Source organism: Phacochoerus africanus, chromosome 9, assembly GCF_016906955.1.
Source record: "Phacochoerus africanus isolate WHEZ1 chromosome 9, ROS_Pafr_v1, whole genome shotgun sequence".
Classification (NCBI taxonomy): domain Eukaryota; kingdom Metazoa; phylum Chordata; class Mammalia; order Artiodactyla; family Suidae; genus Phacochoerus; species Phacochoerus africanus.
The window spans coordinates 102,971,973-102,985,502 of NC_062552.1; the positions used below are offsets into that span (position 1 = coordinate 102,971,973).

Genomic DNA, 13,530 nt, shown 5'->3' on the forward strand with positions numbered 1-13,530 from the left:
ATTATGCTCATTATGTAAAAAAGCACATAAACACCCGGAAACAACAGAAATAAAGGCATCTCTTGACAAAATGAGTTTTAATAATTCCAATTGGACAAAACATGACTTATTTATTTGCAAAGAGGATTTGGAATTAGCAACATAGGGGAAAAAATTATGCACATATTATGGCTGCTTTGTTTCAGTGGCTTTTGCTTTCTCAGAGAAAAACTGGGATAATGGTATTAAGAACATACAAGAAGTTAAAAGTTGTGGTAGCCATAGAGAAATTAAGCCCACACTCCTGAACCAAAGCCATAGATATCTAGTTCACTCAGCTTGAATTTGCTTAAGGTTTTGTGATGCTCACGTGTGCACTCTGTGTTTTGGGTTTTTTAAAAAATCATTATTACAAAAATTCCTAGTAGAAAAATCACTTTGCCTCTTTTTCCCATGAAACATTTATTTTTACAATGTAGTTTTTTTTTAATAACTTGAGGTATCCCACCACAATAGAATGTTGTACAATAAACTACATGATAAATGCTGACCTTCAGATTATGTGTAATTTGTTTTCTTTTTTATGCTTTTCTATGTTTTCCACTTTTATCTTATAAGTGCTATACTTTTAAAATATTGAAAATTTGAGATTTAGAGTTATTGATAAGATATTAAACTATAGGGCATGGAGGGCTCCTAGAGGTCATTTAGCCCAATGCCCTCAATTTACAGATGAAGACACAGCTGATAAAGGCTCAGTGATTCAGTCAATGACAAAGCCTAAATGCTCTCTCCATATCACTGTCACGACTGCACGCCTCCATCCACGGGCTTCAAGTGTGTCACACTAAGACCAGCTTCACGGGGCCTTTCAGAACGTGGCCCTTCTCTGCCTCTGCACAGCATCCGCCACCTGTAACTTTATCTCCTACGTGACACCAGGAGCAAGGTATCACCATGGAGGGCTTAGCTGTGGTTTTCTGCCCTAGCCGTAATTAGACCCTTCTGGAGAGATTAAAACTAAGACAAAAATACACAATGCCAGGGTTCCATCATAGATCAATTAAGTCAGACTCCCTGGGGTGGACCCCAAACATCTGAACTTTTTAAAAATTCTCCCCAGTACACTCTAAAGGGCAGCCGGGGCTGAGAACCACTGCACTAGAGAGAAATAGAGAGTCAGGAGTGAGAAATTGAGACTAAAACCCAATACACTGGGTCAACTTCCTAGTAAATAAGGACATAATAACAAGGAAATATTTTTTTAAAAGAGCTCCCGTTGCAACTCAGCAGGTTAGGAACCTGACTAGTGTCCATGATCCAGCGTGGCTGTAGCTGTGGCTGTGGTGTAGGCTGGCAACTGTAGCTCCAATTTATTTATTTATTTTTTTTGGTCTTTTTTTTTTTTTTTTTTTTTTTTTGCCATTTCTTGGGCCACTCCTGCGGCATATGGAGGTTCCCAGGCTAGGGGTCGAATCGGAGCTGTAGCTGCCAGCCTACACCACAGCCACAGCAACGCGGGATCCGAGCTGCGTCTGCAACCTACACCACAGCTCACGGCAACGCCGGATCCTTAACCCACTGAGCAAGGCCAGGGATCGAACCCGCAACCTCATGGTTCCTAGTCGGATTCGTTAACCACTGCGCCATGACGGGAACTCCCAATTTAACCCCTAGCCTGGAAACTGCCATATCCCGCGTGTGCAGCCCTAAAAATAAAAAAAAAATTAATTTTTTTAAAAAAGAATGAGAAAGTGATACTAAAACCCAATACCAGCAAATAAGAAAATAATAACAATAAAATATTTTGTGAAAAGTTTTTCACAAAGTAAAGAGTTTGGTCATTTGTAAAGAAGACAGACTCCCTTCCAAGCTTCTCAGAACAGCAGCCAGCCCCAAAGCCCGCATCTTCTCCTGGTCCTCTCCTCGGGTTGCTGCCCTGACCACGCCCTTGTCAGAGTTATGAGCCCCCCCCCCCATTGTCCTTCAAAGGCCTCCTTCTCTGAGGTCTCTGCAGCACTTGAACTGTGCTGTCTCCTCCTGTGGAGACTCTCTCTGCCCTGCGCCACCTCCTGTTCTCCTCCAACCTCCCCGTTCGCTCCTTCCTTCCCAGCTTCTTCCACCAGCACCACTCTGAGTGTCTGTAACCCTGCCATAGATGCTGCCCTTCTCCAGGGCTCCTCCGCTGGCCCCCCTCACTCTGTGCACCCTGTAGGGGCAATGTCACCATCCCCCTGTGTCACTAACACCCTCGTGTCTCTTTTCTGAAACAAACCCCAGACCTAAAATCCACAAAGAAAACTCATCTCCAGAGCCATGCTTTGTTCTCCTTTTCTACAATGGTGAAAGAGCATCATCACACGTCCACCTTGGCCTCCAGATGACAGACCTCCCTGCCATCCATCAGGTACCAGGCCCCGACGTGCTCACCCCTCCCGGTGGTCGCTGCCTCCGTCACCATCCTTTGCCATGATTACCGCCTCTAGTCTGCTCCTCCTTCCAACCCATCACACTCCTGCTGGAGCCGTCCCTCTAAACAAGAACCTAATCACATCACGTCATCCCTTCACCTTCAATATGCCTCTCCAGGGCCCACAGAACAAAATTAAATCTACCGTCATGAGTAAGCCTCTCCACAATCTGGCCCCACCAATCACCCCAACACCCTCCTTCTCCCTCTCAGGCACCGTCCACCACAGCTACACCTAACGCCCCTTAATGTGGACACGAACAGTGGTGCCAACTCGTTCAGGTGATACTCCTGGCTAACCCCCCAAAGTGCTTCATGTGTATCATCTCACTTAATCCTCACAACAACTTTATGATGGAGAGAAGTACTACTTACCTTCCCCAATTTAAAGATGAACCCACTAGTGTTCCTGTTGTGGCTAAGTGGTTGCGAACCCAACCTGGATCCAGAAGGACGCAGGTTTGTCCCCTGGCCTCACTCAGTGGGTTAAGGATCCGGCATTGCCATGAGCTGTGGTGTAGGTCACAGATGCAGCTCGGATCCCACATTGCTGTGGCTGTGGTGTAGACTGGCAGCTACAGCTCTGATTCAACCCCTAGCCCAGGAACTTCCATATGCCGTAGGTGTGGCCCTAAAAAGACATACCTACATACCTACATACAAACCCACATACATACCTACATACATATCTACATACATACAAACCTACTGAAGCCCAGAGAATGGTTATGGAATTTGTTCAAAGTCACACTCTAATGGAACCAGGATTCAAACCTAGGTAAATAAGCCTGGTTCCCGGGGCTGTGTTTATAACCACTGCACTCAACTCATCATCTAGTTCATGCAGAGCACTGTGTTAGGCACTTGAGCTTCCAGGGGACAGCAATCAAGCAGCAGAGACAGGAGGAAGCGCAATTCAACATGAAGAGGGTCACCACATAGGCTTGTAAAGGGTGCTGAGAAAGCCTCCCATACCAGATGCACCTGACCCAGGACCAGGCACAGGTGGCTCATGGTGTCATGTCAGCGGGGACTCCCCAGCTGAAGCCCAAGGAAGGTGGAGGCAGGCGGAGGAAAGAGCAGAAGGATGCAGGAGGAGGAAGAATGTTTCCAGCAGGGGAAACAGTGCGGGCAAAGGATGGGAAGCCAGAAAGAGAAGAGCGGGTTCAGCCATGACAAAGAGCCTGGTGCTGCTGCAACACAGGTGTGAAGGGCTCACTGACCTGCTGCTGGCGGGCGCCGATGCCCTCAGGGTACAGGTGCCTGTGCGAGTGGAGGTAGCCAATGGCCATCCGCAGGTTCTTCACAGTGATCACAGAGCCATAGGCCAGGTCTGGTGGGAGGAGGAGGACAGTGGCAGTGGGACTGGGCACGGAGAAGCCTCCGAAGCTCAGGGCTCCCCAACCCTCTAACAGTCTCCTCTGGGCCCAGGACGGCCAAGAGCAAGACGCACAGCTGCCTTCTCACCCTGATGGTGTCAACCTGAGAGAGAGGTCAAGCACAGTCTCCCCTGTGCCTGCCCCCACCCCTCACCTAAGGGCTTCAGAAGAAGCTGGGTTTTAACAATGTTATCAAAGCACTGTTTGTAACAGCAAAGGACTAGAAGGGACTTGTCCTTTGGTCAAGGTCTATTACATACATTCCAAGGAATAAAGAAGGAAGAAGTATTTTATGTCTTCATATGGAATGTTCTCCAAGCTAGAATGTTATGATAGACTGTTAAGACAGACTTTCACTATATAACCTTTTGAATCTAGTACCGTATGTTCAATGATGTTTTGGGGTTTCACTGCGAATTAAAAAAAAACAAAAACAAAAACAAAAACAAAAAAACAGTGAACAGCTTACCCAAGCACATTCGTCTCCTCCCTGAGAGGCGAGGCCTCTTTGCCTTATCACTGCCCCTCTTCTCTCCAGGCCCTGCAACCTGGCTGCCCACCACTCCCCATGCCACTAAAAAGGGCCTCACTGCACCAGTGTCGCCTGCTCCTGCCCTCCTCTGCTCATTCATTGGTCAACAGACGTTATGGAATACATGGTGGATCCAGAGCTAGAGGAGGCCTGGCCCTCGCAGAGTTCAGTCTTGGGGACAATGGCGTCACACACTGACCAGCCCAGGACAGACAGCAGGCAAATGCTCCAGCAAAGGTGCAACAAGGTGTGACATGGTGGGAGCCCAGAGTAAGGGAGAACGAATTCCCACCCAGAGTAGGAAGAAGACGGCTTGAAGGAAGAGAGCATAGCTGAGCCAGGCCTTGTGTATAATGAGTAGGAATTTGCTAAGCCCACAGCTCCATCCTCCTAAGTCCTTATGCTGCGGCTCTGCACGCTGCTTGATTACGCTGTCCCCCCAACCCAACACTGCCTCATGAACTGCTCCTGCGCAGCTGCCACCCCCCGAGTTCCCCAGTGGCCTGACTTCACCCTGCCCTCCTGCTCCTTCTAGAGCTCCCTTGCAGAGCAGCCACCACAGAGCATCGACTACCTCTTTACTTAGCGAGTCTTCCTTTGCAAGCCTCAGCCCCAAGCCCACTGGCCCCACTGCATGCATTTCCTCAAACGCCTCAAAGTTGACCTCTCTGACGTGGAACCCAATGTCTGCCTTTCCAAACCAACTTTTACTTGCTTTCCTATTTCTCAGTTTTTCCAGAGCTTAGACAGGCCCATTGTGTTCTCGGCTCTGGAGAGACTAAAAGACATTACCCTTGCCTCCAGGAAGCAATCACCTGGGCCCCAAATATCCTTTCAACCTTGTCTTCCAGTATTTTTCTACATATAACCTGTGCCTTAAATTTTGCCCATTCTTGGCTTTGATCATGCTCTCCCTCCTGCCTGCTGTGCCCTCGCCTCCTCTCTATCTGGAGAAATCTGCCCATTCTTCCGGGGCCTCACTCCAAGGCCACTCACTCTGGGTTCCTCTGATCCTGAACAGCAGCGAGCTCTCACACCTTCGACACCCATAGCTCTGCGTTCCCTCTTTATGTACTTAACAACACAGCTACAGCACGGAGAGCGCCTCTACTCCAGACTCTACACTCTGGAAGGCGTCCACCTACAGCCTCCAGCGTGGCTACACTTGCTCGATGACTCCCTGTGAACAGTGAACAGATGTGGGTCACAGAACACTGGGGTGGGACCCGACCACCAGCCCTGAGGGGCCTTGTTCTTTCACCAGATCCTCCTTGTCGGCCTTCCCGCAGCCACAAGGGACAAGTTTCTTTGGGGTCAAAGAGCTCACTGCTCAGGACGTCTCCCTCTGCATTTCCTGTGTCCCCATTCACTCTCTTGAGTGCTCACCCCAGATTTAACTGGCTCTTTCTCCCACTTTGCCATCCACGAGTTAAATAACTCAAGCGGTCATAGCCTCTTGCTTCAACACCCAGGCATCCCCTCTGCCCTTCTACCTTCGTAAAGGCCAAGAGACACTCACGTTCGGGGATGGAAGCATTATGAAGGGTGTTTCCTGCAAGCCGGGCCTGGAAGGCAGAACTGAAGAAGCCATCGCCAGGACCACTGTGGGGAAAGGAGGGGAAGACAGCCGAGTTAATGGAGTGAAACTGACTTCCCGGGAGCCCTAGGAAGAGCTCTGCACAGCTGGTTTAAAGGCACAACAGAGTGGGACTGCGGTATCGTGGGATGGAGTCAGAGAAACTGGCATCTAAAGCACAACTCAGCCACTTACTCACTAGGTGAACTTCAGAAGATACCTGACCTTGTTTAATCTCAATTCCTCATTTATAAATCAGGGATTTTAAGACTTATGTTGACTAAATGAGATGATGGGTACAAAACGCCAAACATAGCTCCTGACACATAGCAGCTACCTGATAAATGGGAGCTGGCGCTCAGGTCATTGTTACGCTTATTCTCACTCCAACTGCACGTGCTGGTGGCGGCCCACCCCTTCCAAGCACCAGGGACTTTGCTGACTTATGCCTAAGGGGCAGTTTGGCTATTAGAATATTCTCTTCTTCCTTCAGGCCAGGGCACCCAAAAGATAGAACACAGGAGGAAAAAAACCCTGGCTTCCCTTCCTCTCATCCCCCCACTGACCCAGGAAATCACACAGCCCATCAAGGGGCTTAGAGGCAAGAGGAAAAACAGAAGCAAGACCTTAGAAAGGACTGAACCTTTTTGCTTGTTTGTTTTGCTTTTTAGGGCCGCAGGTACGGCATATGGAAGTTTCCAGGCTAGGGGTCGAATCAGGGCTACAGCTGCCGGCCTGTGCCACAGGCACAGCAATGCAGGATCTGAGCTGCATCTGCAACCCACACCACAGTTCACCGCAACACCAGATTCTTAACCGACCGAGTGAGGCCAGGGATTGAACCCACATCCTCATGGATACTAGTTGGGTTCGTTACCGCTGAGCCATGACAGAAACTCCCAGGACGGTACCTTTTATTCAGCACCATGAAGTGAACAGCGTAAGTGGCTGTGTAGAGAGCCAAGGGCAGCACGATGAGGCACAGGATGCGAGCAGTCAGGTGTTTTCCCATAGTCACCTGCGAGCAGAGGCCATACAGGGTGCTGGGCACATGAGGCTTTATCATCCCTTGTGCCTGACATGTCTGTTCTTTGTAAGTCTTTATGTATATGTTACAGTTAGAAACAGTTGAAAAACTAATGGCCATCACGAAACAAAGATATGCGGAAACCCTAAGCCTTCCCATGACACCCCACAAACCTAGCACTGCAGGGGCAGAACCGGGCCAGCCCTCCGCAGCCTGTCCAGACCAGCACCCAGGACCCCAGGCTGTCACCGAACCACTGCCAAGGTGTTGCCTGCATCTTCAGCATCATCACTCATCACTCCCTCTCCATCCCGGTCACCCTGCACTTTCCCCATGCTTCTTGCACTGTGCCAACCCCACCCATCACATGGAAAACTGTGCTTTCACTGGGGGCCTCTGCTTCCTCCCAGAAGCTTTACTGGACTGCCTGAGACTGGGCTCATGCCCTCCTCTGGGCTTTCACAGCACTTGTTGGCTGGGCTTACGGATTTCTTTCTCTCCATTGACTCTAGAGGGCAGGAATCTTGTTTCACTCATCCGCATATTCTGTGTCTCACACTTTGTGGACAGTCTGTCTATATGTTCTGAGTGAATAAATGAACTTGTTAGGACTTGGGTTCAGAGGTGATGGAGAAGCATTATAGCAAAGTAGTTCAGGCCTGGAGTCAGAATCCTAGGTCTACCTCTCACTACTTGTAGGACCTGGGGCCCATCATCATCTCTCTAAGTCTCAGGTTCCTCGCTTGTCAACGACCCCATGGGACTGTTATGAGGAGGAAACGAGATGATGAAAGTAAAGCCTCTGCATAGCGCCTGACACAGAAGAGCTCCTAATACATCACATACATCCTCAAGGCCCTTACCAGCCTCCAAACCTAGAGACTCTGGGTCAAGAAAAGAAAATGTAAGTTCAGAAAGTCATCCCACCAGTTTTACCTCAAGTCGCAGGCAGTCAGTATCTACCACACATTTGGCAAGAGCCCAGCTGGACAGAATCCCCCGGCTGGCTCGTTTGTAGAGCATTTAAGAACCAATGCAGGCAACGGCCAAAAGAGAATCCCAAGGACCTCAGTCCATCCTCTCCCTCTCTACCCCTCCAGCCCACCAGCCATGGCCCACTCCCTGCCCTCCTGCTCCCTCCAGAGGGCAGCTGGATCCAGCCGCCTCAGGCCTAGAATGCAGCCACTCTGCCACCTGCAGCAGACGTGGAGAAGGGCTCCTGGCCCAACTGAGCAATGCCGGGGAGCAAAGACACTCTACGAGCACTTGGGTTCTTACCATTGAAACACTGAGGTCTCCAAACAGGTGCCAAAGGTCTGAAAGGGTGTTCCACCCCACTTGCAGGATGATAAAGAGGCCAACAAACTTGACCCCTAGAGCACCAGCCAGATTAACGCCAGTCAGGCTGAGCCAGAACCACCAGGGGGCAGAGAAGGGCCTGAAAAACCAATGAAACAGAGTTCAGTTTGGCAGCTGGAACCAAACTCAGAAGCAAGAGCAGCAGTGGGAGAGGGCAGAGGTCCTCTGACTCTGCGAGGCTGTGCTGTGGCCTCTCTCCTGAGGGCTCCCAGCCTCGGGGGACCTGGTGTGGCTCCGAGGAGGATGTGGTCAGTGAGACCCCCGCAATTGCAGGACGCACTACGTGAGAGTGAGTGGGTAATTCTTCTGGGGAGAGGGGCCATGGCTCTCCTGGCTGAGCACAGAGCTTCAAGTAATCAGGAAGCTTATTCTTCAGTGGGGACCAATCCAGGAAAAGCCAGAGAAGCCCACTGGATTCAGGCAGCCCTGTCCTTTGTGCCACCTCTGGACCCCGAAAAGCCAGCAATTATTGAGCGCTTACTATATGTCAGGCACTGCAAGCACTTCACATGTATTAACTCTTTAAGCTTCACTACAACCCCAAGGGGGTAGATCCTCTTCTCCCACGTGAGGAATTGAGTTACAGAGAGCTTAGGTATAGGTCCCGCAGCCAGCCAGCAGTGGAGCACAGAGTTCAGCCCGCAGGTGGTCCCAAGGCTTGCTGTATGGAGAACACGGGCTCTGTGCCACAGGCTTCTGGTCACCCGGCTGCTCCCCTGCCAGAGTGAAGGCTCCTTCACAGCCAAGACCTGCGTGTTCCTGGCACAGTACCTGGCACATAGTATGTATTCAAGAAATGGCAGGTGGAAGGGGGTGTGGTCACTGCTTGGCCATGATGAAACCAAGCTGACTTCTGGAAGAGCCTTGGCAGAGCCAGCTTTGGGTTTGAAGAGAATGAATGACCTATTCTACTCTCTCAGAGGGAGAAGAGCACTCTGGAAAGGACTATTCTGGAAGAAGACCAGGCCTCCAGAGCAGTTTTAGGACCAACAGGCCTGCAGGGATCCTCTCAACTGATGCAGACCCTTCAAGCCAAGCTTCACATACATTGTTCCCGTCACCAGGTCAGGGCAGGGAGACGAAGACTTCCCAGGTAATAGCCACGCTGGTGCCCAGCCCTCGAGGGCGGAGAATGGGACAGATATAGGTGTCCTGGGATCTCCTAACTAGCGCTGGTGCCGAGGAGTGGCTTGTGAGACGGTGGCGTGGGGAAGCCATTAGGACTCCTTCTTAACACCCACAAGCCCCCACTCAAATCCACCCCCATTTTAAAAATAACAACACTCTCGAGAAAGACAATTGACATTTCCTTCGTCTTATGTAACGCGAAAATAAAGGTTTCTATAGAAAACTTCTGCAAACGTATTTTTATGATCTAAAATGAGCAATCTTAAAAAAAAAGTTTTTAGGCACTCTCTGGTGGCCTAGTGGTTAAGGATCCGGAATTGTCACTGCTGTGATTCCGGTTTAATCCCTGGCCGGGGAACTTCCACATGCCACAGTTGCAGCAAATAAATAAACAAATACAATTTTTTAAAAAGCATGCTTGCCTTAAATTCAGCTTCAAGACAATCCTTCAGCGACTGCACCCACCCTGTCCCCGACCATTATGGAAATTCTAGAGCTGCTACAGCTTCTGATACCCCTTCCCAAAGTGGTGTTTCTGACCTGCTGGCACAGGAGTTGTACTTGACCATGCTCAGCATGGCAGCCATGATGAAGAACATCAAGATGGGGTCAAGGAGGATGTACTGGGACAGAGTGAGGCATCCTGTGTCTGAAAAACATGAGCTCGGTGGTCAGAATGCAGAAGCAGAGATGCTCCCCCCCCACCGCAAACCAAACACACCAGCAGTAAGAAACAGTCCCCCCGGGCTTAGCTGCATGAAAACATTTGTGCATTCAAGATTAGATGGGCCACTGAGTCATCTGGAAGGTGGAAGGCCACAGCTTTGGGGGACACCAAAGCCCAATGACATGAAAGAATATCTCACACTGCTTCCAGGCCCTTGACCCAAGAAAAGGTCAAGGGCCTGGAAGGGTCCTGCCATTCGTTCAGAGAGAACAATCCTGGGATGAGGGCTCCTGAAATTTCCATCATCAAAAAGGAAGTTCTGCCACCATGCACAGAACTATAGTGGCACAAACTATATCCACTCAGGACAGAAACCTACCATTTCACAGGTGGTCTCTGTGGGGAGTTGATTCTCCATGCAGAAGCCAAAGTGAAGGGTTTTTTAAACAAAATTTCTTTACATCATGCTCTAGCTTAAGCCCTCCAATGTCTTCCCATCTCCCTCAGACTAACAAACTCCTCAAGACAGCGGCAAAGCCTTCATGGTCTCCCTACCCATCCATCCAACCTCCTCTCCCCACACCCACTGCCTCCCTCCCTCCACCCTGGCTTCACTGGTCTTCTCGCTGGTCCCTGAATCTACCAAGTGCAGCCCTGCACCAGGACCACCCCTGCCGTTCCCTCTGCCTGAACACTCTTCCTTTAGATCTCTGCATGGCTTAATCTTTGGCTTCCTTCCCTCAGGTCCCTGCTCAAGGCTACCACCGCAGGGGACTCCTCACTAACCATGCTCCTTAAAACAGAATCACTCCCCATTACTCCATTTCTTACCTTACTCTATTTTCTATGCTGTACTGACTGCTTAAGATGTTACACTACAGACTTACTAATTTACTTGCTTATCTACCATCTGCCTCACTAGTCAGTAAACTCCATGATAGTGCTGTCTCATTAGCATATCCTCTAAGGCCAAGGAAAGTGGCCTAGCACAGAGGAGCTGCTTGAAAATAGTTGTTGAGGAGTTCCTGTCATGGCTCAGTGGTTAACGAATCTGACTAGGAACCATGAGGTTGCCGGTTTGATCCCTGGCCTCACACAGTGGGTTAAGGATCCGGCGTTGCTGTGAGCTGTGGTGTAGCTCACAGATGCGGCTCGTATCCTGCATTGCTGTGGCTCTGGCATAGGCTGGTGGCTACAACTCCGATTAGACCCCTTGCCTAGGAACCCCCACATGCCGTGGGTGCAGCCCTAGAAATGACAGAAAGACAAAAAGAAAAAAAAGGAAATAGTTGTTGAATGCAAAATGAATAAATGAATAACTGGAGAGGCAAATTAAAGACCCAAGGAAAAAGCCAGTCCTCTACAGAGAGACTATATAATCTTGCAACATTATTTGTCAAAGCAAAGCCAGAATCACCCTTAAAGTAACCACCTAAACTGGTCTGGACGTCTTTAAATATTAAGCTCTATGAGGTCATGAATTCACTTTCATATGAGCAAGGTTAGCAAAGGATCAATTTCTATGGATCAACTCTCAATTATCCATGTAAGGACTATCCATAGAAATAATTTAAGTCCCTATTTTGTTATCCTCTGCCACCCAATGACTTCTGAGGCAATTACTCTTGCAATCAACTGAAATTAGTTTAAGGAGTGCAAACTAATCTTGATAGTAACCTAAGAGAAGCAGAATTAGAACTATAAGCCTCCTTCAAACATACACACACACAAACACACAAGCTCACAGAAACTCATCATCCATTCCAAACTCAAACGTGGATAACTTGGAGATTACTCCTTGGGATTACCCACACCAACTCACCCCTCCAGTAATATAAAGGCTTGCTACATACAAGTATTTACATATGTAAGTACTGCTATTGAAATAAAGGAGATTTACAAAACACTTACCCAATCCTAAAGCTACTTAAGAACAGGGCCCATCAAAAAAAAAAAAAAAAAAAGGAGTTCCCATCTTGGCTTAGCACAAACAACCCAACTAGTATCCATCCATGAAGACACGGGTATGATCCCTGGCCTCACTCAGTGGGGTAAGGATCCAGGGTTGCCATGAGCTCTGGTGTAGCTTGCAGACATGGCTCAGATCTCCCATTGCTGTGGCTGTGGTATAGGCTGGTAGCTACAGCTCTGATTCCACCTCTAACCTGGGAAGCTCCATATGCTGTGAGTGCTGCCCTAAAAAGACAAAAAAAAAAAAAAGAGAGAGAGAGAGAGAGAGAGAACAGGGCCCATTGACAGGACCTTTAAACATACTGATTTCCAGCTACATTTGTCGTGCGACAGTCAATTGCCCTAGGACCACTTACTTACCAAAGGTGAGGAGGGCAGCCGCGAGCAGTGCTGCCGGGAGGGACCGGGACAGCTCCAGCACAGTGAGGTAGGCAAAGGGGATGAGCAGGGAGCCGAGGAATGCACAGAACTAGAGAAGCACAAGAGAAGCAGGCAAGTGAGCGACTAAGATAAGCATCAGGGGCTACTTGACTCAGAACAAACTAATGTTTACAAAGGAGGGCCCTGAGGACGGCATAACTGGGTGACCTAAAATCACCCGGAATATGCTCCAATGTGAAAGGGGCAGTGTAACAGTGAAGCACCAAATGAAGCAACGTTTATGTTCCCATCGAGCCCCAACTTGTGCACCGACCCGAAATCAGCAAAGTTCAGCCAGGGGGATGTGGGCAGGACAGCACACTGGTTTCAAGTGGGGGGCCTGGGGCTGGACCATCCCTCCACGGCCAGCTGTGACCTTGACAAAGTCATGTCTCTGCATCTCAGCCTCCCCTTCTGTGTAATGTAGAAATAGCGGTTCCTACCTCTGAGGGTTTGCTCTTAGATTAAATGAGCTAAAGTTTATTACCACACAGAAAGTACTTGATAAATATCAGCTCCTGTTACGAAACTGGGTGCAAGTTGAGAAATTAGGCTCTGAAGGGTTTTTTTTTAAATATTTTAGAGAATTCTAATGCTATTTCCGTTATTTCTCTCTTGGCCCTTTTCTTCAATCACACCAGGAATCATTCTTTAATCTAGAAGTTGTATTTTGATTTTGGAAAAGAGACTGCTTGACACTCCAGCATCTGGATGGCTGTGTTTCAGTTTCGTTTTATTTTTAACCACCAGTCTTTTCTCCATTCCCCTATCCTATCCATCAAAAGAAACCAGACAAACCCAAGGGAATGGAAATTCTCACATTTAGGTTGTCGCCTTTTGTCACAGAAAGCAATGCGCCCTAGTGTGAAAGGAACAAGGCTGTTATATTTGGCCTTCTCATGTCCTTAGCAAGTTCACAGTGAGTCAGGCCTATATCCAGTTAGGTATGTTATGTGGGGTTCAAAAGTCATTAGGAAGACAGAGAATCACATAAGAACATGAGCCGGCAGGGAGTGGACACT

The 13,530-nt window shown here is 48.9% G+C and overlaps 1 protein-coding gene across 1 annotated transcript in view; it reads right to left on the bottom strand.

The window, feature by feature from the left end:
* POMT2 (protein O-mannosyltransferase 2) overlaps positions 1-13,530 on the bottom strand; it is a 39,293-nt gene that overhangs the window by 14,956 nt on the left and 10,807 nt on the right. Inside the window, exons 4-9 of the mRNA XM_047794922.1 lie at positions 12,449-12,557; positions 9,991-10,099; positions 8,242-8,401; positions 6,848-6,954; positions 5,880-5,962; positions 3,673-3,782 (exon numbers count right to left, since the gene is read on the bottom strand). Coding sequence (XP_047650878.1) covers positions 3,673-3,782; positions 5,880-5,962; positions 6,848-6,954; positions 8,242-8,401; positions 9,991-10,099; positions 12,449-12,557 — 678 coding nt within the window. The remainder of the gene's footprint in view (positions 1-3,672; positions 3,783-5,879; positions 5,963-6,847; positions 6,955-8,241; positions 8,402-9,990; positions 10,100-12,448; positions 12,558-13,530) is intronic.